This window comes from Chrysoperla carnea, chromosome 3 (genome assembly GCF_905475395.1).
Source record: "Chrysoperla carnea chromosome 3, inChrCarn1.1, whole genome shotgun sequence".
NCBI lineage: Eukaryota > Metazoa > Arthropoda > Insecta > Neuroptera > Chrysopidae > Chrysoperla > Chrysoperla carnea.
Genome location: NC_058339.1, coordinates 70,510,035 through 70,536,043, shown reverse-complemented (window position 1 = coordinate 70,536,043; position 26,009 = coordinate 70,510,035). Strand labels below are relative to the sequence as shown.

The 26,009-nt window shown below is 28.7% G+C and overlaps 4 protein-coding genes across 7 annotated transcripts; 2 read left to right on the top strand and 2 right to left on the bottom strand.

Annotated features, from left to right (window-relative positions):
• Positions 1 to 1,715: 1,715 nt before the first annotated feature.
• On the bottom strand, positions 1,716 to 7,934 carry LOC123296551 (serine hydroxymethyltransferase). 2 transcript variants are annotated; one of them, XM_044878068.1, is made up of 5 exons: positions 7,816 to 7,934; positions 5,341 to 5,561; positions 4,577 to 5,049; positions 3,501 to 3,772; positions 1,716 to 2,225 (listed from the first exon to the last, which is right to left on the bottom strand). In XM_044878068.1, the coding sequence occupies exons 1-5, from the start codon at positions 7,897 to 7,899 to the stop codon at positions 1,767 to 1,769; spliced, it is 1,509 nt and encodes a 502-aa protein (XP_044734003.1). In that variant the 5' UTR covers positions 7,900 to 7,934; the 3' UTR covers positions 1,716 to 1,766. The 2 variants fall into 2 exon arrangements, with proteins under 2 accessions (XP_044734003.1, XP_044734004.1); XM_044878069.1 differs by lacking the exon at positions 7,816 to 7,934 and adding an exon at positions 7,486 to 7,574 and having other exon boundaries at positions 1,717 to 2,225.
• A 3,313-nt stretch (positions 7,935 to 11,247) lies between these two features.
• On the top strand, positions 11,248 to 13,295 carry LOC123296554 (HMG1/2-like protein). Its single transcript, XM_044878073.1, has 4 exons — positions 11,248 to 11,486; positions 11,550 to 11,719; positions 11,783 to 12,048; positions 13,174 to 13,295. The coding sequence occupies exons 1-4, from the start codon at positions 11,365 to 11,367 to the stop codon at positions 13,246 to 13,248; spliced, it is 633 nt and encodes a 210-aa protein (XP_044734008.1). The 5' UTR covers positions 11,248 to 11,364; the 3' UTR covers positions 13,249 to 13,295.
• Positions 13,296 to 13,342: 47 nt separating this feature from the next.
• Positions 13,343 to 17,517, bottom strand: LOC123296552 (hydroxyacylglutathione hydrolase, mitochondrial). Of its 3 annotated transcripts, none has more exons than XM_044878071.1 (6): positions 17,425 to 17,517; positions 16,929 to 17,044; positions 16,749 to 16,870; positions 15,613 to 15,833; positions 14,099 to 14,331; positions 13,343 to 13,559 (listed from the first exon to the last, which is right to left on the bottom strand). In XM_044878071.1, the coding sequence occupies exons 2-6, from the start codon at positions 16,974 to 16,976 to the stop codon at positions 13,419 to 13,421; spliced, it is 765 nt and encodes a 254-aa protein (XP_044734006.1). In that variant the 5' UTR covers positions 16,977 to 17,044; positions 17,425 to 17,517; the 3' UTR covers positions 13,343 to 13,418. The 3 variants fall into 3 exon arrangements, with proteins under 3 accessions (XP_044734006.1, XP_044734007.1, XP_044734005.1); XM_044878072.1 differs by having other exon boundaries at positions 17,404 to 17,438; XM_044878070.1 differs by lacking the exon at positions 17,425 to 17,517 and adding an exon at positions 17,224 to 17,396.
• Positions 17,518 to 19,821: 2,304 nt separating this feature from the next.
• On the top strand, positions 19,822 to 24,898 carry LOC123296550 (TBC1 domain family member 16). Its single transcript, XM_044878067.1, has 5 exons — positions 19,822 to 20,889; positions 22,392 to 22,887; positions 23,179 to 23,430; positions 23,489 to 23,670; positions 23,825 to 24,898. The coding sequence occupies exons 1-5, from the start codon at positions 19,860 to 19,862 to the stop codon at positions 24,022 to 24,024; spliced, it is 2,160 nt and encodes a 719-aa protein (XP_044734002.1). The 5' UTR covers positions 19,822 to 19,859; the 3' UTR covers positions 24,025 to 24,898.
• The last annotated feature ends 1,111 nt before the right edge of the window (positions 24,899 to 26,009 follow it).

Sequence of the window (26,009 nt, the reverse complement as noted above, 5' to 3'; positions counted from 1 at the left end):
TCCTCCCAAATTTTGATTTGATGGCTTTTATGCTATAATAATTGTGGCTTTCTCAGAATGGAAATCAACTGTGAAAGGTAGGGGAATTTTGGGATTCCGAAAAAATCAGGGAATTTTTCCTACGGTCAGTAAAAATGATTAAGAATATATTTTTTGAGCCTAGAATTGAATTCTGAAGACTTGACTCATCATCGATATCTCGGCATGTGTATATAATCCGCATCAATTTTATCACTAAATCTTTTTTGTGATTGATTTACCTTCGGTAATGTTTTCTATCTGATTATGTCACAAATCTATAAAAGAATAATTTCGAATTATGTGACTTGAAAAACGGTCAGGTAATAATTTTTGCTATAATTATGGATTTAATAATTTTGCTGAAGTCAGGTAATTTCATTGCAAATAATTCGATGAAGTAAATTAACAGTCGACTTACTCTAATTTCGTATTTTATAGAAACGACATGTACTAATTTATAAAAAACAGAATCGATAAAAAAATCTATAGTTTTATAGTTTAAAAAAAATCAAAAAAGTAATCAATTGTGTATTGTAATTTAAAAAACATAATTTGGCTTAATGCACAAAATAAATTTAATGTAAAGAAAAACAATTAATTATAAAAATAAAGGAGTTTAAAAAAGTCTATGATCAATAGACATTTAAAATAAAGTTTCGATTATTATACAGAATGTAAAAAAAATATTTAGCGGATTATGCCGTACCAGATTTTACACATAAGAGCAAGGGCATAAAATTTTTAGTAACCTTTTTTCCATTTCGGTTTAGTCTAGCTGTAATCCACTGTTTTGTTTTTGTAGAAAAAAGGTAATACTTCATAAACATTTCAAGCCATTCTCATTAAGCTTATTAAATCTCGTTACAGTATATCTCTAAAGTAACTTAAATTTTGTGCAAGTTCCCAAAATTTGTAGGAAGAAACTACCAAATCGGAAAAAAAAAATTATTAAAGATTCTTTTATTTATTTTTATGTGTAGAATCTGGTACTGAATATCCCGCTACGTATTTTTGTAACATCCTGTAATTGATGTACAAAATTAATTTATTTATGTACTAAAACATTTTTTTTTTAAGTATCATTTATGACTGAACAAACAACATAATAAAATAACAATGATCTATTTTGTTCAAAAATATTTTTTCATAAACTGTAAATAATCTCTTGTCTTTTAAATTAAAAATGAATATTAAAATTATATCCATAATAACATTTTGTCAAGCTCTTCATGTGCAAAAATAAAAATCAAATCAATTGTTTATTCAGTGTTTTTATTATTTTAGCAAGAGAAGAAGTTTCTAATTACACATTATATGAACTTATTTGCTTGTATTTCAGTTAGAACGCATTTAAAATAGTGCCGTGCAATTTCTGAAACAGCCTATATAAAATACTCATGAACCAAGTTCAATTATCATCTGAGATCATATTCTCCTCTCGCTATATAATTTTTATTCAAATGAGATTTTTTGTCTTCATACTTTTGAAGGAGCAGATGGTAACAGCAGAAAGAAAGTTTGGAACGTAATGAAAATTTCTTTTCATTAAAAAAAAAATTAGGGAAAGTCTTTTCGATTTTTGAATGGAATTTTCTAGGTTACTGAAAACTCATAGTTTTTTTTTTTAATTTAAATTTTTATTGTTTTTAAAATATAAATGCCTTAAAAATTGTATATACAAATTATTTCCGGAGATTTACTTTACAAAAATGAGAAAAAACAAGACAAGCATAAATAAAAAAATTTTAATAATCGACATACCCTGGAAGTGGAAAATCTTTACTGAAATTTTCCACTCGCTCTCTTAATTGACTTACTTTCGCTACAATAGCAGGATCATTCTCTAATACACGATTATAATCAACCAATTTGGGTCCGGATATCACTTGTATTTCTTTAGCTAATTTTATAGCTTCATCAATGAAGGCAGCAACTTGGTCGATATCATCTTCTTTCAAACCTCTGGTCGTTAAAGCTGGTGTTCCTAATCGAAGTCCTGATGGATTGAATGCACTTTTATCACCAGGGACAGTGTTTTTATTGCCAGCAATCGAAACAGCATCCAAGATTTTTTCTGCTTTTCCACCAGTAACACCTGTTCCTCGGAAATCAACGAGAATTAAATGAACATCTGTTCCACCCGTCACAATTTTGTATCCTCTTTTTGTTAATCCTTCAGCTAAACGTTTTGCATTTAATATTACCTGAAAATAATGAAGAAAATAAATAATGGTTTGATTTTTTGTTAAAATTTTTATAAGCAAGGTTGGCATTTAGATTTTTTAAGCGAACCAATTGGTAATTCGCAATTAACAAGATAATCGAATAATAACTGAAAAAATAATGAAAATAATATACGTAACATCGGAAACTATTTCAAAAAAATAAAAACGTGACACTTTTTGTTTCGTCAATTTTTAATTTTTTCGAGTAAGAGAACATTTATTAGGTCAAAATGTGATATTCAGTAACTATTTTTCAATAAAATTAATTATATAAGATACAGAAAAAAACTTTTCCAAAACTGCACATCGACCTCTTCACCGCAATATATTATTAAGAGAAGTTAAATCGTATAGTTGATGTTCAGATATTGTCAAAGTTGAAAAGGAACGTTCATTCGTAGCTATTGTCTCAGGTAAAACTGCAAGAACGTGAAGCCATTGGATTGTCATTTGGAAACGTATCTTCATTGTAAATATCAAATGCTTCAATTAAAATTTTTGACGTCATATTGGCTATAATGCGTTTTAGCCAAAGTTTAACTTCGTCGACCCAAATCTCACGGAAATCATCGTGTAAAATTAAAGAGTATGGTTCAGAAAATTTAAGCGTTTCCTCTTCTTTCAATGAAAATCTGTTTTGCAGCATTAGCCAGTTCGATAACCTCGCTAAGATTCTAGTTTTCTGTTCGAAGTACTGGATTCAAAGTCAAAAAATGTACCGAGCTCAAAATGTGCATGAATATATTTACAGGACTATATTGTTAGTTCAAATTTATGTGGAAAGATCCCCTAAGGGGGTGGGGTTGATTCACCAAGATCTCTCCCACTTTTGATTTCAAATATAAGTTTTAATTCCGGTTTAAACATTTCGTCTGCATGGACACTGAAAACTGTTTGTACCTTCTTGTACCACTAGCATCGACATAAACAATACTAACTTCAGGAAAATGTTGCGTTAAATAAAAATCTGTGTTTTCTACCAAAATAGCTTCTTGCGTAAATTTCAAAAAAATTATCAAAGTAATTATTTTTATCTAAAAAGTTTTCTAATCTGGGATATCCGATATTATTAAAAATTTTTATTTTTATTCAGATAAATAAAAGTATTAAATTTTATTTAAAAAAATTTTTGATAAAAACATTATCTTTTACGCTTCATAAAGTTGTTTATTTTGTTATCAACTTCATGGGGGTCGAGCTTATCTATAAATGCAACGATCAATATGTTAAAAAAATAATTAAAATAAAACGTACTTGTTTTTGATACTGAACAAATTCTGGTTGTTGAGCTTGTAGCATGGCTGTTGCAATAGCACCGATTGCATGATTATGTGGTCCTCCCTGTAATCCAGGAAATACTGCTTGGTTTATTTTATTTTCGTAATCGTAGTATATTTTTTCTCCTTTTGCGTTTACACCTTTAACACCTTTACGGAAGAAAATCATTCCAGCACGTGGACCACGAAGGGTTTTATGTGTCGTTGTACTCACAATATCACTGTAGTCAAAGGGACTTGGAATAACACCTAAGAAAAATTACTAATTAATATAGAAACAAGAGAGATGTACAAACTAAATTTCTAAATTTCCTACGGGTTCCCGATTTCCCAGTAAAATTAATCAAACTTTTTTCAAGAGAAATTACGTCAAGTTTAGAAATAAACTTCAAGTTTAGAAAAATGAGAATGTAAAATTTTAGTATCCAACAAACTTTCAGCATTTCAGGCGATACCTCGAAAACTGTAAAATAATCGTAATCGTGTTTTTGGGCAATTTATTTATTTCCATTATTTATATTATTCATTTTTTATCTAAATCGAAAGTATAATTAGATTTTCTAAAATAATTAGTTCCCAAAAGTGGAAAAAATTCAATTAATTTGACAATTAAACAAATATTCTCTACGAGAGCGCCTGAAATCGATCCGAGAAATCGGCCTTTGTATGGTATTTTCAATAAAATCTCAGAAACTAGGCGTGATAAACTAAGTTTTATCGAAATTGGAGACAAAATATTTTTCTATTTTTCTCGATTTTTCGCAGTTTTCTTAAAGCTTTTTGAAAAAAATTCAAAAATTCAAGAACAATTTTTTTGTTTCCACAATATGATAAAACTCGGCATATGGTAATTTTGATCCAAAAAATACAAAAATCGAGCTTATTTGATGATTGGTCGCGTAATTTCCAAGATATCGCCAAAAATCATATCTATTCTAAATCGAATCCCCGATTGGTTGGAAACTCGTCATACGCAAAACCCAGTGTGCGTTTAGTCTCTTTCTAATTACATCTAAAAAGGGAATATACAAATTATTTCTAAATATAACATACCGGCAGCAACAAGTCCAGATACGTGAGCCATATCCGAGAATAATATTGCTCCATTTTGATCAGCAATATCCCTGAAACGTTTATAATCCAAACATCTTGAATAACAACTGATTCCAGCAATAATCAAAGTTGGTTTAAATAATTTTGCCGTTCTTTCTAATTCATCATAATCTATGATTCCAGTTTCGGGATGAACTTTATATGGCATTGATTCGAAGAAAATTGACGTAGATGAAATGCGTTTGGTTGCTGTTCTGTATCCATGAGTTAAATGTCCACCATCTGGTAAATCCAAACCCATAATTCTGCCATGTGGCTCGACAACAGCTGTATAAACTGCTAAATTAGCTGGTGAACCAGAATATGGCTGTACATTAACACCCCATTCTTCTGGATTCAAGTTAAATGCGGCTAATGCTCGTTTTTGCGCTAATATTTCAATTTGATCGATGTATTCGTTACCTCCATAATACCTGTGCAAAATATTAGCAAATTAATATTATATCAAATAATACAACTCGATTATATCAACTCGATTAATATTATATCAACTCGATTATTTGAGCCCACGATAATCCGAACGCATTTGGTGTACAAATATGAATTTTTTGGTCAAATAAGATGAAAACTGTAAACTTATTTCGGTTAATGTTCTATAAATTTTCCTCAATTTGGAGGTGCTCAAACTAGACATAAAAATACTATTCAAATCTTTTTGAAAAACTTTGAAAAATAATAGTTTTAATTAAAAAAAGAAGTCTTACCGTGCTCCTGGTAAACCTTCTGAATATTTGTTATGTAGACACGTGCTTAAACATTGTAATACTGATAAAGATGTGAAATTTTCTGATGCAATCATTTCCAAGCCATTAGTTTGTCGTTTTTTCTCTTTTTGTATTAATGCAAAAAGTTCAGGATCTGATTCTTGTAATGTTGTATTCATCAATTTAAATGATGTATCTCCGTTTGAAACCATTCTGACTGTCTGTTTTAACAAGAAACAATAATTTTTATTTCTATACAGTTTTTTAAAAATGTTTGCCATAACTTTTTAGGATAATTTGTTCCAAAAATATCTTTACGTAAGTCCAGATTGAAAAAAATTAAACTTATAATTTTGTATCAATCAAACAATTTATCTAAGTTTAAATATTTAGAAATAAAATTATCAAAATATTTAAAACCAAATAAGTAAACTATGAAAAATATTAATTAAATTAATTTAAAAGTTTTGAAATGTTTATTCAAAAACAATCAAAATACTAAGGTCATATTCTTGTCCCTGGGTATTAGTAAACAATTGTCTAAAATAAACTCTTCATTGATTCAATAACTTAAATAAATTATATAATAAAGGAACTGGTTTCGACGATTTAGTCTAAGATCCCAATTAGGATCGACCTTCACCCATCTGTTTACCGGATGAAAGTTATTTTTTATGAAATATAAAATGTTAACAAATATCCCTGCAATGGGTTGCCTATAAAAATGTGGTCCAGACTACTTTTAGTGAAAATATCAAGAGTAAAATTTTTAGAAATTTTTCACTGACTTGCATATCTTACGAATTTTGATCTACTCGAAAGTAAAAGCCATAAAGAATATGCAGCAGCTATGTTGTTTGCCTTTTTTCGTTCACTATTATCGCATTTATACAAGTTGAAAATAGTAATTACGTGCATCTGTTAATTCATTGACTCGCATATCTAAATAAAGATAATTTTGTTACAATTACGGTGGCATATGATTGGCCACAAAATATTGGTCAAAAATAATGTTTACAAGCTTTCCAAGTTTTGATATTTATATTAAAAATGGTCTGGACCATATTTTTTAAGGCAACCCGTTACAGGAATATTTGTTAATATTTTACATTTCATAAAAAATAACTTTCATTCGGTAAACAGATGGGTGAAGGTCGACCCTAATTCGGATCTTGTACTAATTATTCAATCAAAGAAAACATTGTAAATAATTTTGCAAAAATTAATAGCTAACTAAACTCAATCTAAAAGAAGCATAATCCAATATTTAATTTTAAAATTGTACAACGTGCCATTTGCCAAATATTCTAGTTTTAAAAAAATATTTCTGCACTATCAAAAGTAAATTGCAAAATTTGTATTTAAAAAAGTAAACAAAAATTATCCAATAAGGTTGTTGATGCCGTAAAGATTCTTAATGATTTTGGTGTAATCTGATTTTAAAACTTCATTCCCGCATATAGAACTGGGACTTCAAATTAGCCACGCTAAATTTATGAGTGATTTAAAAAATAAGCTCGTGCTAGCCGAATTCGTGTTAATCCTAACTTAGTTGAATTGAGTTAATATGGGTTAACCTTTTTGAGGTAAATCGCATTAGAAATATTCAATAAATATTGATAAATTAAAATGACTATCATCCACAAACAATAGAAAAACCTATAATGTTAAAAAACAAGAAAGATACTTGGTCAAATGATTTTTTACACATTTTTTTAAATCAATATGAGAGCAAAGAGTGGGAAAAGACTTTAACAAAAATAATTATATAAAAGACCTGTTGATTAATTTGAAATATAAAAATAACCTCCTTAATAATTTAAACTGATTATACATAACAAGGGAATTTTTTAAGGTGATTATTCAATTAATATTTAATTAAATAAAACTTTATAAAATCGATCAAAATCAATTGATATCTCAATACAGATATTTAAAAAATAAAAAATGGGTGTCAAATTAACAGCCTGGTTTAAAAGATTAAAAAAAAAAAGAGACCATAAAAAAATTGCTCGAAGCATTTAATAATAAGTAACATATAATTAAGTTACAATTTTTATCGAATATTTCTTGGAAAAAAAAATCAGAAACCTCAATTATTAAAGCTTATTTACCCGCCTTTTTATGTACTTAATTTAAACTTACTTAAATAATTTATGATTAAAAATAAATATTAAATATGAATTTCTCTAAAATACACACAACAAACACTTGTTATCAATTCGACAGTAATAATTTAAATAATTAGTAACTCAATGAATTTATCACTCTTTATAATAAATATTTGAGCAGGCTTATTATCTCGATCAAGTTCATTAATTTATTGATAACCTTGCTTATGTAGGTCTTAAATGAATCGAATAACAGAATACAAAATATGTTTTTATATTATTATTGTTGAAAAATTTAATAATAGTTGTTTATTAGTAAAAATTATATTAGTTTTAGATAAATAAAATTTTTTTAAACACTTACCGTAGCGTGCAACAGGTGTCTGAAACTGGTGATTGTGCGCTCACGGAACAAAACTTTTGAAACAAATTTAAGTGAGAGCGGCATAGTTGAATCAGTTGCTGCGCAGATTTATTACAGTACTAGTTCAAAAAATAATTAATATATTTTATCATTATTCTCTTATTAATCAATTTCTTAATAAGACTTATTATAAATTATAAATTATCACATTTATTTTTTTATGCAAGTTTTCTGAATCTTTTATCATTTGGTCTCTTAGTAACCGAACCCTGGAAGCATGAAACTTTAAAAGTATTATACAATGTTAATATTGTAGGGGCTTATTCAATCGTTAAATAAATTAAATTTTTGTATTTTTTGGATGCTATTAATTCGCACCAAAAATTACAAAATTTTGGATATAATCAGTAAATTAATAGTTTCGGAGATATCACCTGAAACTGATTAAAAACATCTGTCTTGCAAGTATCCTCGAGCGATATGTCGGAAACTATTCGTTCAATCGTCAAGTGAATACAATATTAGATTAACACTCTTTTCTTCAAAAACCGGATTTTAGACCCGTTGCTTTTTCCTAATTTTTCCCTTTCAAAAACTTATGTACATTTATATTATACGATTATATATTTGACTATATTAAAAAATACCCTATTTGATTTATTAAGGATTGAGATTTGCTTTGTCGACTTTTTGGTAAGTATAGTTCAATATATACACGAACTTCTTAAAAAATCTTTTCCGAGCTATAAATAAAGTTGTCTAAAACAATGTTTAAATAAATTGTATGTCTTATATTGCGCTGAAGTTCCAATTCTAGACAATTGGATAAATGACTGATATCGAATTTGCTACATTACCCATAAAAATATAAAAGTATATAGGCTTGATACCTTAGAAAAATTTGAAAATTAAATTTAAAATTGATTAAAAAAAAAGAAAGTTATAAGCATTCAAAGATTGTGGCCCTTCTCTTTCTTTGTTTAATCAGGAGTTTTAAACATTCATATTTTGCATACTTCTAAAGATTTTCAAAAACCAACTTTTCAGCCCGTGCAGTGAAAATTCTTAACCTGAAGTGATAAAAAATTGAATGAACGTAATGAATTTTTACCTATCGATATATAGGCATTTCTAAATTAATTTTTTTAGAGTTGTGTTACATAATAATTATTGAAACTTCATATTATTTTTTTTATTTTAGTTAAAATAAAACCAACAAAAAATAAATAATATGAACTTTTATTTGCGTCATAATATAGTACGAAATAATATTTTTCTTTAATAACTTTGCGTTATTTATTTATTTTTTCTTAAAATTGATTATAAATGATGTTTTATTGACTTCGTTTTGAGACTATATATGTTTACTGATATAGTCTCTGCTATATGTAACAGGTTGGCTGATAAGTCCCCGGTCTGACACATAAATGGCGTCGCTAGTATTAAATGCATATTATTTTTATATAGTACCAACCTTCAAATGATTCGTGTCAAAATTTGACGTCTGTAAGTCAATTAGTTTGTGAGATAGAGCGTCTTTTGTGAAGCAACTTTTGTTATTGTGAAAAAAATGGAAAAAATGGAATTTCGTGTTTTGATAAAATACTGTTTTCTGAAGGGAAAAAATACAGAGTCCGGAAACTCATTATCAAGCCAAGTTTTTGCTTCCACTGTATTTTTTCCCTTCAGAAAACAGTATTTTATCAAAACACGAAATTCCTTTTTTTCCATTTTTTTCACAATAACAAAAGTTGCTTCACAAAAGACGCTCTATCTCACAAACTAATTGACTTACAGACGTCAAATTTTGACACGAATCATTTGAAGGTTGGTACTATATAAAAATAATATGCATTTAATACTAGCGACGCCATTTATGTGTCAGACCGGGGACATATCAGCCAACCTATTATATAAGTTTAAACAAAAAAACAAGTAATTCTTTATAGCTGAAATCGAACACAGATTTTATCTCAAAACTATGATGCAATTTTTGTTTTTCGATTAAAAAATTTTCTTATCAATATATCCGGAGATTAATGTTTTATTCCAAAAATTTTTATAAATTCATTGTTAAAAAATTGATAGCTATCACAACTTGCCAAATTCCAGATTTTAAAGCACATTTCCGGTTGTCTGTCCGTTTTTCGGACACGATAACTCAAAAACGAAAATAGATATCAAGCTGAAATATTTATAGCGTGTTCTCTTGTTCAGAACGTTAACAGTGAGTTTGAGTTTGTAAATGAGCAACATAGGTCATTGGGTGTTGGATTCGTAGAACCCATCTTATAAACCGTAAAAAAATGGAACATGAGTTTATATATAAAAAATGTTCCTTATAAAAAAATTAACAATTTTTGTTTGAAACATTTTTTCGTAAACATCACGGTTTTACCCTCGAGGACGCAAATTAGGATAAAACTTTGGTGTCCATTTTCTCCAAAACTACAAAATATAGGGAGTTGAAAATTTGCTAGTAGTTTCACTAGTGGTCTTGTGACACATTCTCGAAAAACGAAATAAAATTCTAGACAATACTTTCGAAAATCACATAACGCTGGTTCTTTTAAGCTCTTCTAATTTATACAAAATAATTCAAGCATTTACATTCAACACTTTCTATACAGGGAGGGTATCTCGACAATTAACTCAGTCAATTGTTTGTTTCATTTGTTTTTTTAAGCTTTTAAGCCAGCGGCAACAATGAGCGTTTCGAATACATTATGATATTATATTGTACCATATGTTCGGTCTTGGCCATAGGCAATTGTATCTGGTACAAACCGTATATTTACAAACAAAAATTATTTTAAAAGGTTCTTTAAAAGCTTATAGCGCGTGAAAGTATTATTATTAATTGCAAAACAAACTAAAATGGCAACCGCTACAAAGCGTAATATAGTTGTGCCCTATCCACAAATATTATAATGTATACAATTTAGGTCTTTTATTAGCTAATAAAGCCTCTTTGCTACTAATTTTGTACTATTCCGAACAGAAAAATTGAGCTTTCCAACTTTTCAATTAAAATTAGTAGGTATCTATTTGAAATAACTTAAGCTTGTAAAAATAAGTAAATCACGCAATTATAGGGATAAATAAAAACTCTTTGGAAAAAACTCATGATTAATTAGTAATTAATTCATTTCCAGATAATTTCTGAATATTTTGTGTATGTGTATTATAATATATTTCAATGTATTATAAATATTAAATATACTATAATTTTACTTGCATTCCATTGCATTAAAATTAACCTAGAAATGAAAATATTTAAATCTAATTATCAAATAATTACTAGTTAATTTTAAAGAATATTAATTTAAAAATATATAAATCTATGCTATAATTATTAATTATGTCTTAAATTATAAAAAATACCATTATTTATAATAATTTTAAAATAGTACGCCACTGCACTCTACTCAAGTACACAAATGTTTACAAATTATTTAACACTTGTTTTGAATTAAGTTGAGTGATGGGAAGAAAATTAAAATAAATGTTTAATTAAAATCTTGATTTAAAGTAAAAAATCTGAGTACAATGTCAGACGATTCAGAACTTGACGACGAACAACCCCAGTATGATATTTATCAAAAAAAGTACCAATTATTATTAGAACGATGTGATGTTTTGCAGCAGGATAACGAACGATTAGTAAATAGGTTAGTTTTCATAAAAAAATCTCTTTTTTCCTCTCTTTGTAATAAGTATTTCCGATATTTTAGATTGTATTATATCAAAAAAATGGTTAAAAGACGAAAAGTAGAATGTAAATTCATAATGGATAGGTTAGATTCGCATGGGGATGATTGGAGAAATGCACCAGCCCCTGAACAGGATATTAAACCAGATATTAGTAATTTAATAAAACCACCAACAATAAAAGTTGAAAAAGGTTACTTTTCATGATTTCTTATCACTTACGATTGAACGTTTTATAAATAAAAAATTTTCTTAGGTATAGGAAGTAATTCAAAAGTAATAACAGATAAATCAAAGAAAAAAGTGAAAAAGAAACCAACAAAATCAGAAAAACCAGAACGAGATCCAAATGCACCAAAAAGACCAGCAAATCCATTCTTTCAATTTTGTCAAGAGCAACGAACTATTGTTATGGAACGATTAAATTCTGAGTTAAAACCAGGTGAACCTGAACCGTCAAAACAAGAACTTACTAGACAATTAGCAATTAAGTGGAAAACATTAACTTCTGAAGATAAACAAGTAAGCTTGGATACCATTTTTATACTTACTTTGGAATTGGTAAAATACCATTTATATCCAATAAAAAAGCGAGAGGTGGAGATTAATTGGTAGATTATTATCACTTGAACTGTGAAGTATGATATTTTAACCAGATAACATGTCTAGAATTTAGTCTAATAAAATTGGTGCCAAAACATTTTTAATATCATGTTTATAGGCAATATGTAGTACACCAATGTAAAACTTGTGCATTAATCTACTCCGTTTATGTCTGCCGAAATGTAGATGTCTCCAAGATGGATTTTTGACCATTTACTCAAAAGATTTACAGGAAACTGGACGTGCATCGATTATTATATTGGGTTAGAGTTGCTTTCCTGAGGTGGGACACACTTAGACCATAGTATCCGTTGTGATACCGAAATAGGGTTGGCCTATTACCGAACACCTACTCCATAAACCATGTCATATAAAAGAAAGGTTGGCTCAAATGATTCCATCTGCTCATACCAAGAGCTGGATAGTCACAGAGAAGATGAGATATCGTCTCTTTCTCCTTCCCTCTGTCACAGCTCCTGCAATAGTCGTGGTACACTGTCAGGCCCAGGCGTTCAACATGTCTGTCGCCTAGCCAGTGTAATGTAATAGCCGAAAAAATTTTACCAATAGAGGGCTTTGGAAGAGATTCATGATCTTCGAAACGCCAGGATTGTACTCAGACCATATCTGTCTAGAGGGTCGCCAGTACGTTCCAACTAAGATTGGTCTTTTTAAAAAAGTCCTCTTTAAGAAGTAGTTTGCAAACGCACCTATCGGGTGCCTATTGATGTATCTGTCTGGCAGCATTGTGCATTTTTCTAGCAAGCTTGTAGACTTGACAATTCCCTGGAATGTCTTTTTCTTCTGTTACCCATATCAGGTTTACATTTATTTGTTCCACCAGCTCATTTAAAGACTTTGGACAGTCCTGTACTACCTTTGAGGATTATTATACTGCTTACTTTATTAAAATTCCAATACACGCCATCGAAAATAAGCTCTCACACAGGCACGATTTACTTAGATTTGACAAATGTAGGTGTAGAAATAACGTTTGAAGAAAAATTTGAAAAATTAGAAACTAAAATCTCTTTTTTTTTATAGGTTTACGTAGATATGTACGAACGTTCAAAAGAAAAATATGCTATCGAAATGGATGCATATAATTGTAAAAATTAAATCAAATACAATTAATATCAATTAACAAGAAAACAAAATATAATTAATAATTAATTAACAATTAGATGTATAAAATAATTTTTTATCATTTAAAAAAAAGAAAGATGTATTGTGGAATTTTTGTGTGTACATAATTTATTATTAAATAAAATTCATGTGTTTTTATTTATTTACTTAAAAGTATCTTTTTCTTTACGAAGTGCATGCATCACATCAACTAAATTCTCTTTTTGTGTATGTTGTTGAACGCTAGAAATACCAACTCTCATAAATGGATTTATTAATTTCTCTATCCCAATTGTAGAAGGTACCTAAAAAAAAAAAATTCGTAAAAAATAGAGATCCATCAGTAAGAAAATAACTTGGCGGATATTAGCGTTTCAAGATGCCCAAAAGTTATCGACTTGTTAAAGTAAACCCGACACTTAAAAAAAACCACAACAAAATTGGAATCAAATAGTGCAACTACATCGACAACAGAAATTTTCACAACTACAATGTTATTTGCCATAGCCCCATTTGAACGATAATGTTTTCTGACTCTGAAGTGTTCGATATTTATATAATACAAGCGGATCCGGTAGACGTTGTTCTCTCCAACATTAACTTGCCTGCTATTAACGGGTTCAGTAAATGCTTTTTCAACCGTGTTTAATTGCGAATCTCAATCATCTAGGGACCTACTCTGAACACATACCTACACAAAATTTCATCAAAACCGGTCCAGCCTTTCACGGATGAGTTTAGTGACAAACACGTACAGAAGAATTATGTATATAAAGATATATTAGGTATTTTTGATCAAATATATATTTTTTTTTCGAAAATCGAACATTAATGAAATTCTTACCGTTGGTTCTCCATTTTCACGTTTTTCTCTACACCATTCAATACGTTGTTGAATATCAACATTATTTGGTTCAACATGCTTTGCGTAACGTAAGTTTTGTAAGGTATATTCGTGACCACAAAATACTTTTGTATCATCTGGTAGTTTACCTAATACTTCAATTAGATTTCGAAACATTTGTTCTGCTGTACCTTCGAAGAAACGACCACAACCTGCACTAAATAATGTATCCCCTACAAAAAAATTTAAAGGTTGTTAATTTGAAATTGAAAATTTTCATTCATTTTCTAGATTGCCATTTTTATTCAAGTTCACCATCCCAACCAATAATGTACTAAACACTTCTAGCGGCAAAACCAGTAATGAAAATGCCTAATTGGAATTGTCAAAATTTTTATCACTTCAGGTGAAGAATTCTGACTGCACGGGCAGAAAAATAAAAGTTGGTTTTTGGAAATCTCACAAATTATGCCTTTACAAATTTTTTGAGAAATCAATAGTTTACAAGATACAGCTAAAAAAATGTTTCCACCCCTTTTTTCAGGATGGCGGGCGGGGGACAAAGGCGCCAACCCCACAAACTTGGGGTTAAGGTTGTATTGACCCCCCCCCCCCTACATGTTCCACAAATAAAATCGCGTCCTCTATAAAATGTTCAGTTTGGCCCTAAAATTGTAACATTTCAATGGACTATGTAAAATAATTAAAAACTACTCGATTTTCCCAAATGAAAAAATTGGTAACAAAAATAATTATGGAGAATTATATGAAAAAAAAAATTCCAAATTAAAATACTAATAAATTAAATAATATCATTTGATAGGATAATACATGTTGTTTGATCCTATGTATCGTATATTATTTACATTTTGAAATGTTTAAAATAAACTTCAATTAGTCATACTAATATTATTATTATATTTATATTGTATATTAGTCATTTTTATTAACTAATTAAATATTCAACTATACAAAATTTTATCTTTTTTGAATGCTTTGTGTTTTGATTAGTTTTATTATTATTAGCAAAAAGTTAATTTTAAAATTTAGTTGATTGCGTGAATTGGTCGATTCAGGTTTTGTGAAATTAAAAATATTTAAAACATCCTGACAATATTAATTGTTTATTTTGATTAAAATAAACAAATATTTACATAGATTAAATTTTTTTTAATACAAAAATTTTAATTAAAAGGTATTTATTTAGTTTTTTAATTAAAAAAATTATCGTCACTACACTAAACAGTAAAAAATTTATAATACCTAATAATACACAATAAGCTACTAATCTAAAATGGGTAAAATACAAAATAAAAACAAATTGTTTATAGAAAAAAAATTCCTCAAACAGGTCCTGAATAGTGTTAGCGAATTTTCTTAAAATGGAAATAATTACTATAATAATTAAAATATTATTTTTTAGTTACCATGATAATAATAATTCTAATTTAACATTGAAATCATTAAAAATGACTGATCTTACTTTTGGTGGAAAAGGTGAAAAATTATTTTACCTGTGAATACGGAAGAACTATCACCGCCATCGTCTAACACATAACAAATATGACCAGTTGTATGGCATGGCGTAAACAAACATTCCACATTAATTTTTCCAATCGTGAATTTATCGCCCATCTTAACTTTATGTGTTAAGGCACCAATTCGATCATCACCACCATACACCTCTAAATCGGGTACTTTTTTCACCATATCTTCATTTCCTCCAGCGTGATCCCTTAATAAATTAAAAAAAAGATTTTTATTAGCTGTTTTTGAATCCGTAAATTTTCTTTATAGCATTCTATAAAAATACAGTGCTTCATTTTTTAAACAAAGGAGCTGATTGTCTCTTAAAAGAGTTTTTGGAAAAATTGATGATATGCAGAGACGAATTGTCTTATGATGTCTAAATTGTAACTTTTCAAATAAAAAAAATTAAACTTTTAAAACTTTTTGGATTGGAATGGATTTGATTGAAATTTTCAGCTACCTTGAGATTATAATAGTTAGAAATATGGATCGCACAAAAAATTTTAAAAGAAACGGTTATACAAGATGGACTATTTTAATCTATAATGGCTAATAGCTCGTTTTGTAGTTAACCAAAAAATAACTTAAACAAAAGTTATCATCAGCTTTCGGAGAAAATGAGACTTAAAAATATGTCATTTTTGCACTTAATCGAAAGAAAAACATGCTAACTTCGGAAAAATCCTTTAGCCAAAAGTTGCCAAGAGCAATAGGGGACATTCGCTTGTGTCCATGACTTTGACCTGCAATTATCGTATATTTTGTTTCGATTATATTTAATAATGACATATTTTTAAGTCGCATTTCTTCCGAACTGAGACATAGTTATTGTTTAAGTTATTTTTTGATTGGTTAGCTACAAAACGAGTTATTAGCCATTATTGATTAAAATGGTGCACTCTGTATATCTCAAACTTTCATTTCAACAATTTTGATTTGAAAGATAAGTGTTATCTTTTATGTATGAATATGTGGTTAAATTATTGACCGCAATTAAGGTATATCCTCTCATAGATAAAACTAAAATTCTCTCATAGATAAAACTAAAAGTAAAATTATAGGTATCTATTGTAACATCACGGAAACAAATTTCCTTAAGTAGAAAAATCCCAAAAATTACCAATGATGATGTGTGGTTAGAATTTTTTTCAATTTAACATTTTCCTCTTGAACAGCTTTTAAAACAGTTTCAGGAGCAACAGGATCAACAATAGCGGCTTCCCTTGTATCTTCGTCAATAATCTTAAATAATTATTAATTTATTATTCGAAATTCACATAAATTAAAAAAAAATACTTACAAGATACATATAATTATCACTTAATGCCGGTAATAGTTTTATTTTCATTTTCGGTAAAATTTCTGTTGCACTTTGACTGTGAGCACCGTTAAAACCAAAATTTTTCCACTGTATAACTGAAAATTTCGAAAAATTCTTCAATAATTTAAACATAAGAATCGTTTAAAATTAAATATTTTTGAGTTAAATAATTATCATTAAGCTAAAAATAGTCAATAAATAAAACTGAGATATGACTTGACTAAACTGACAAGAAACATGATTACGGAAAAAAACAACAAAATAATTGTATAACCTTTAAAATAAGTTTGTGTACATTTTTGCAACACAATATCAGGTAAATACTTAGAAGCTATACTAAACATTAGAACTAATTTAAAATTTATTGTTTTAAGTAAATCTGCTGAATTCCACATGTATGAATATTCTTTCTAAAATATTTTCAGTATTTTTACGTTATATGAGAAATACTAACTTGTTAACAACAACAACTTACCGAATATCGACACTTGTCGCTTTTCACCTTGAAAGTTACACAATTATACGCAATTCGGTTGTTTTCGAAGTTAGTTAAATTTCGGTAACTGAGAAATATATGCGCATTAGGCAATTTGTTTTAAATTTTTTTTTTTTTTAAATATACTTTTATTTTACAATCAAATATGCCTAATAAATTAGTTGGAGCCTTTTAATCTACTTACGTATTTCGATAATACTTTTCCATCTAAAAAGTTAAAAGATTACGTGGTTCGGGTTCTTATCGAAGATAGGTAATTAATTCAAATAAGTCAACTTCGAAAACTGAGAAACTGAACGTGAAGCGACTTTTTCAATTTGTGGGTATATATGGCAACGTAAGATTGTTATTTTCTTCCGATTGTAAACGGGTTACCAAAAACCACTCCAACTATTGTTAACTCAACACCTCTTAACGAAAATCCACTCATTGCGTTATGTTTAGTTGGCCTGGATCGAGTAAGCACAGGTTGGGGTGAAATATACAATTATACGTCGACATATACTTTTCAAGTACGTTATCGAAAGATAAAAAGCCTAATAAAAATAAGTTTTCAAACTTTTAAGATTCAGGGAACAATTCAATTTTATTAATTTTGATGGATTATTATAACAGTATTAGAAAATCTGACATCGTATTGATTGGCATAGGTTTAGTATACACAGTGTCTCAAAAATGCGAACCACATTTTGGAAGTATAAAATGAGTAATTGTGGTTGAATTGAAATTTGAAAGCGTAATAGACACGTGAGCGCGATTTCGAAGCAGTATTCGAATTGATCACAATGCGCAAGTGTGTGTAAAGCAAATAGAACCAATTTTTGGAGTCCAAAAATGCGATTCTAAAAAATGCCTATTTTTCGACACAACAAAAAATTTTCAAATTTTATATCCAGGGGCTTATTCAAATATAAAATGATTTGAATTTTTGTATTTTTTTGAGCGCTCAAACAGCAAACCAACTTTTTGTTAAATTTTAATAATTTTATTATATCGGTTTTTTTGCTATTTTTTCGATATCTGTTAGTAATAGATAACAACAAATTAAAAATAAAATGATCTCTATTCTTTCTATGGAAAATTTCAATTTAACAAGAAATTGCAAAAATTTAATTTCATTTGACGGCTGGATAAATACTTTTCGAGCTATCACTTAAAGTTATTCTTAAAATCGCTCCATTAAGTGATCGCTTTATCGTGTACAATTTTAACCGATATTTCTCAAATTATTCATCTAATTATTAAATGAATTCCATTTTAGATTTTTTGGGTCAAAATTACCCTATAAACTGAGTTATACATCAAATTGAAAATAAATAAAAATCAGGAAAATTATTTTGTCTCCAATTTTGATATTTTTTTATTATCTAAAATTTAGTTAAAAACGTATTCGTTTGATGATTGAATGATTAGTTTCTGAGATATCGTATATGATCGAGTGATTCTTCAGAGACAATTTCATAGAAAATATTTGTCAAATCAACTGAATTTTCAAGACTTCTGGGTCATATTTACATTTGGAATTTTTAATGTTTATGAATTAAATTACGAAATTCTATGTGTTTTTTTGTATCTCAAAAATTACTCATGAAAACTAATAGAAAATATATCAATTCGAAAGTACAAATTTACATGAAACCTGATTTTTATAAAGTTTGTATAGAATCAACCACTTAGAGAATCGTCACATTTTCATTACCATCTTTTTTAATAATGATGAAAATTAATTTTTATATTACAATCAAATATTTTTACAAAAATTTAACTATCTCTATATAGACAAAAATTTTGTTCAGTAAACAAATTTTATCAGTTATACGACATTGTTAATTAACCTTTTATTTTAAAAAAATGACCCCTCATATTGATAAAATATGATAAATAATATAAATTTAATAAAGGTCCTACAATTAATTACTTTGCTGGGGGCCCCATGCAAATCAAAACAATTGATAAGAATTTTCCCCTTTATTATCGCACATAATAATATACAAAACTATTAGCCTAATTGCATAATAAAATATTCCATTGAAGCAAAAATTTTTTCAATAAGTTAAATAAATCAGTTTTTTTTTCTTGTTATAGAAATTCGAAAATAATTATTGTATTTCGAATCAGCTGTTCGAAATTAAATTTCACTTTTATATATATATACGAGTGTTGCAATCATGTATTTTCATTCAAGATATGTATAGTCTCGTCGGATATATTCGGAAAATCAATAAAATGAAAAGTCCTTGTGTGTGTAGGCGCGGATAAAAGGACTGAGAAAAGATATGTTTAGAATGACGAACAATAAAAATTTTGTGATATAAAAAAACAGCACAAATTTTTATCGAAAGACAAATTTTTATTGAAAATAAAAATGATTTAAAATTAAATTTTTGTAAAAAAAAAAAATAAATTCGTTAAAAATGCCAATTTCAACAATTATCAAAAAAGCTTCAAGTTATATCCTGGGGTATGGTGATATTATCAGTGAAGAATCCTCCCAAAAACAGTATGAAGATAATGAAATATTATTTTGTAAAAATAATGTCTGCGTTCATCCACCGGCGATGGCTCGACAAGAGTATGACATCATTCATCATCCTGGATACTTAACAATCACAACAAAAACGTTTGTCGATCAATACAATGATGCAAAACGACCAACATTGTTCCTAAATTGGATACCAAATAGTACCCTAAGAAAATGCCCAAATACATTAGAAATTTCAACAGATGTTTTAAAACAGAATGGTTTTAATAAAGAAACATATTTTGATAACGCCTCAACGAAATTCATTCGACGTAATAGCACTGAATCGTTAATATCGAGTGATTCACGTTCTTTGGATACTCCGAAAAATTGTACAAATCCATTTTTGACGGAATACGATCCACGCAATCGTAGTGAAGATTTAACATCGAATGTCAGTGATTGTTCACGTTCAATAAGTCCTGATGAATTGATGAAAGATGAAAATAGTGATTTACGTATTAATATAAATGTAGAAATAGCAAATCCACAAATTGAAATTATCACCACCCCAGATAGTGTTAAGGATGTTACTGAAAGTTATCACCATCAAAAAGCATTCACATTTTCACGATCTGAATCGATTATATCGTATGATGAGACCACTCAGCCATGGATGACAACACCAGAATTATTAGCGTTACAACACAATCTTACGTTTCCGGAGAGTGCAACAGCATCACCGGTGCTCAGTTATATGTCACGAATGCAACATAAATGCAGACGTTTTAGTGTGGATTTAAGTCAAATGCGTTCGTTACGATTATTTTTTAGTGATAGTAATTGTACATGTGGTCAATTAGTTGTGGCCTCACGTGAATCTCAATATAAAATTTTACATTTTCATCATGGCGGTTTGGATCATTTAGCACAAGTTTTACATCAATGGCATTCGCTGTTACATAATATTAAATTAACTAAAGGTGCGTATCACATTGTCCATGTTTTATTTATATTTAGACCAATAAAACTTATAAACAGTTTGTATTCTTTGAGTGCAGAACGGAATTAGTTGGCCAGAGGCAGCAAATTTAGTAACTTCATACAATCAAAAATTACAAGCCCGTGCACAGGAATCATCCAACAGGGGTTTCAAACTTTTGTTAATGTTAGGTCATAAAGTCTCAATAAAAACAAAGGATCGTTCACTCGTCGCTGTTGTGACAAAAATTGCCAGAACGCGAAGCATTTGGTAGTTTTTCCGGTTATGCTTTCGCTAAAGTTGAATTTCGTCGACCGAGATGTCACGGGAACCATCGTGCAAAATTGAACTGTCATTTAGTTCAAAAAACTGTGTGCAAGAGTCTTTATCAAAATTTTTTATTTTGTTGAGAAAGAAACAAGCAAAATTTGTGAAAATATTGTGATGATACTTTCAAACAAATTCTGTTTCACAGCATCAGTCAGTCCGATTGCTTCGCCAGGATTCAGGTTTTCTTTTTGAAGTAGTCGACTCAAACACAAAGTCAAAGAATGTACCGAGTGGCATATTCTGTTTGATAAATGGAAGCATTTATAGGATTATATTGTTAGTTTAAATTTATATGGAGAGATTCTCAATGGGGAAAGTTTGACCCCCGCCCCCGTGCACCCGGGCCTGAAAAATAATTCTCATTTATAAAAACTACAGGCAATACTATCACATAAATAATAAAATTATTGTGTAAAAACTCATAGTTTTTAGAATATTCGAATCTATAAAAATAATTTAATAATTTTTTTAACGCTAAATATAATTACAATTAAATGTAATAATTACAACAATATAAAAAAAAATTACAAAATTCTATTTGAATAATGCACTAATAAAAGATATTGGGATATTATTTAAATAAAAATTATTAATAATTTGCATAAAATTTCGCAATAGAAACTATCTACTTTGAATATTCAAAAGGGGAGATTTTGCCATTCTATTTCTTCAGTTTAAATCCGCTCGATCTACTATATCATTTTATTCAAATTCAAAAATAAATTATTATGTATATGGTATATACCGCTTATAAATATCATTTTTGCATGTCAAGTTCGATACAGAATGTTCAATAGTGAACGCATATTCTAACGACAAACAACGTGGTCTTATAATAAAATTAGCGCCACTCGCGATTAGCGAATGAAATGTCCAAGGATATTCTGTGAATTAAGATTAATGATTGAAAAATCTATGGTGATGAAGCGACGTCAAAAGCTGGCGTTAAACAGTAAGAAGCCACCATTTCCTTATGTCGCGTAAACGTCGAAATGGAGTTAATAGGGATCCTTATTAGTATGCAGATCTTCCTCTTTTAATCTTAATTTTATGATGTAGGTACACGGCTACTTACAAAATTATTTCGTTTTCTAAAGAAATGTAAAATATTGAATACTTTAATATTACGAAAAATAATTTTTTGACATAATAAAAATTGTTGTTTTTTTATAGGTGGAGACGATAATTTACCATATCGACATTTTATGGTTTGTCGTCCTGAAGTTACTAGCCAAGAATTACACCCTGAAGAAGGTCGTGTACCACGATTAACTGCTGATGCATTCCGTAGTTTATTAAATGAAAGTGGCCAGCTAGAGGATGATTTAGCCTTAAGAAGATCCGTATTTTTTGGTGGAATTGAAAGAGGTTTACGTAGTACCGTTTGGCCTTTCTTATTACATGTTTATCCATATCAAAGTACATACGAGGAACGAATACAAATATCAGAGTTTAGAAGACAGGAATATGAAGAAATAACTCGTCGTCGTTTACATGAAATGACCGATGCAGAACAAGAAAAATTCTGTCGAACCATACAATGTGTTGTTGAGAAGGATGTAATTCGTACAGATCGAGGTAATCCATATTTTGCTGGCGAGGGAAATCCAAATATTGATACCATGAAGAATATTTTGCTCAATTATGCATTTTATAATCCTAGTTTAGGGTAAGTGTAGACATAATGCAATTTTTTTAAATAAATTATTGTCAGTAAGAATGTCTATAAGGTTAAGTTTTACTAACGTAGGTGGCAAAAGTTGACTTTTTTAATATGTCTGAACATTTTCCTGATATTTATAGTTAATATGAAGAAATACTGGTACCGATGGTTTAGAGGTTGAATGTTGGCTTGAAATGCCAAAGGGTGTGGGTTCGATTCCCATAATTGATTACAGGAATGTTAATTGAAATTTTACTAAGATTATTTTGAAACTGAAACTTATTTTTGTTCGGTTAGATATACTCAAGGTATGAGTGACTTACTAGCCCCGGTTTTATGTGAAATCGGCGATGAAGCTGCGACATTTTGGTGCTTCGTTGGATTAATGCAAAGAGCAGTTTTTGTTGCGACACCAACCGATAACGATATGGAGCGAAATTTGAAATATTTACGTGAATTAATACGAATAATGGTGCCTCATTTTTACGCCCATTTAGAGCGACATGAAGATGCTTTGGAGTTACTATTTTGCCATCGTTGGATATTACTGTAAGTTTTATTTTAGGCTAACAGTATTTTTTAAATTAACTTGTTATTTCTTCTCTAGATGTTTTAAGCGTGAGTTTACAGAAGCTGTTGCATTGCAAATGTGGGAGGCTTGTTGGGCCAACTATTTAACTGACTATTTTCATTTATTCTTATGCTTGGCAATAATTTGTGTGTATGCTGATGATGTAATTGCTCAAGATTTAAGAGCTGACGAAATGTTATTGCACTTTAGCTCATTAGGTAACATAAACAATTTTTTTAACTTAGAAACAAACTGTTTATAGATTTATAGATTATTAAAAAATACTAGAATGAAAAAATACTCTAATTTAGCCATTTAGAACTTTTATCACTTTCTCATTTCAATAAAAAAATTTATTAAAATTTTTTTCAGCCATGTATATGGAAGGCCACGTGATTTTACGCAAAGCACGTGGATTACTCCATCAATATCGACAAAGAACACGAATTCCATGTACATTACGTGAATTATGTACAAGATGCGGACCAGGACAATGGGATAGTACACATAGTCCAGTGGTTGAATGTGTTGGCACAAATGATTGCCCGTGTCGTGTAAATGAACTTGAATGAAATTCGGAGATACCTCTTGTAAAATATTTATTTGAAGCTATAATTTTAAAGTAAAATTGAAATTTTTGGTTTAAAAAAAGTCTAGCAAATTTCAAAAAACAAATGGCTTCTTATATTGAATGTATATCGAAAACACCTGCGGTGTTAGGTTGAAATTTAAATTAGAATTTGTTGGAAGTTTTTTAAACTAATTTAAATAATATAGGTTTTTATTCATAATTCTTATAGGCTAGCCAACAAGCATCATTTTAGGAAGAACCTGATCTAGTTCTCGAAAAATTATGATCAAGATGTCATTTGATCGGTATTATGTTTAGAAACTTTTCGTACACAAATGGAGAGGTTGTGATAAAATCTTTAACGAGCAGGAAAGTTGCTTAAAAAATTATTAGCAATTCATAAACATATCCATTTTTTCAAATAAATAACTTTAGCAACAATACTCACAATAATTAAATACGTTTTTAGCGCTATTTTCACCTACCAAACTATGAATGTTGGTATCTGTGGTCCGGAAAGCAGAACTTTTATAGTTTCCGAGATATTTGCAAAAAACCAAACTCCCTCTTTTTTGCTTATTAATATTGCTTATAAGTTTTGTAATTTTTTCCACAGCCTCTTCTTTTGTGTACGAAAATTTACTAAACATAATTCCGAATCAAATGATACCTTCATCATAATTTCCCGAGAACTAGATCAGGTACGTCTATAAAATGGGGCTTGTTGACTAGACTATTATAAATTTTTGAAAAATGTTATGTGGCATACTCAAATTTTTTCAATTAAATGTTTTTTCGTGTGATGTTTTATTTGCAATAAGAATACATACTTTGTCAATTTATGAAAAGAAAAATTTATAAGCTAGGTCCCAAATAGAAATTATTTTAGGTTTTTTAAAAAAGTTAATTTTTTCAATTGCTTAATTAATATTTTAAAGTTGTTATTCGTTTTTTAAAATATGATACACGCTTTTACTACTGAAAATGAAAAATTAAAGGCCTTTCGATATAGGGGAAATTAGATATCAATGTTACATTTATTGAACATAGAACCACTGCATATAGTTGTAGGACTAGGACAATTTAGAAACGAAAGATATTCAAAAGTACCCTAATGGTTCAAGATGGCGAATATAAGTGTCTTGAAATAAGAAAAACCGAAATTGAACAATTTTCAGTAGTAGTTAAATTGATTAATGAATTGACTTTTTACGAATGACTGAATATAAAATTTACTTTAATGAAATTCGACTGGATCAAGTTACTAAATGCGATCTCAATAATTTAATTAAAAAAAAAGATTTAATTTTAACCATTAAATCTGTCATATTATCTCGTTAGGAAAAAGAAAACTTCATTTTTCAAATTATCTTAAGAATTGGGGGGAATTTTTCTAAACAATGTAGGCAATAATTATTACATTTATAATAGCTCGTTTTGTAGTTAACCAATAAAAAATAACTTAAACAAAAATTGTAGAGTTTGATGGGGGGAATCATGTTCTGACCAGATTGGATCTAGTTCTCCGGGTAGCTTTAATAGCTAATTTAGATTATAAACGGTAAGAGGTAGAATAACACTTTAAATTAGAAAGTTGATCATTAAATTCTGCAAATTTATTTTTCTGCAAGTTATTTTTTGATTGGTTAATTACAAAACGAGCTATTAGCCATTATATAGATTTAAATGACCCACCCTGTATATCATAGCATGTGAATAACACAGTAATTCGTTTTTTGTCTATTGAGATGCGGATTTTTGTAATTACTTGATAATAACTCATTTTAGACTATATTTAATGACCACAAGAAGCCACTGAAATATACATAAAAATAAAAATAAGTTTCTTGTTTCGAGAGACGTACGAGAGTAAGAGCGAGGTAGAAAAAATATTTTGCAAGATGGATATATAACAGTTAATTTTGAGATAATATGACAGTTCTAGTTATAAATTCCTAACATAATTAACAAGTGTATTTATTATTA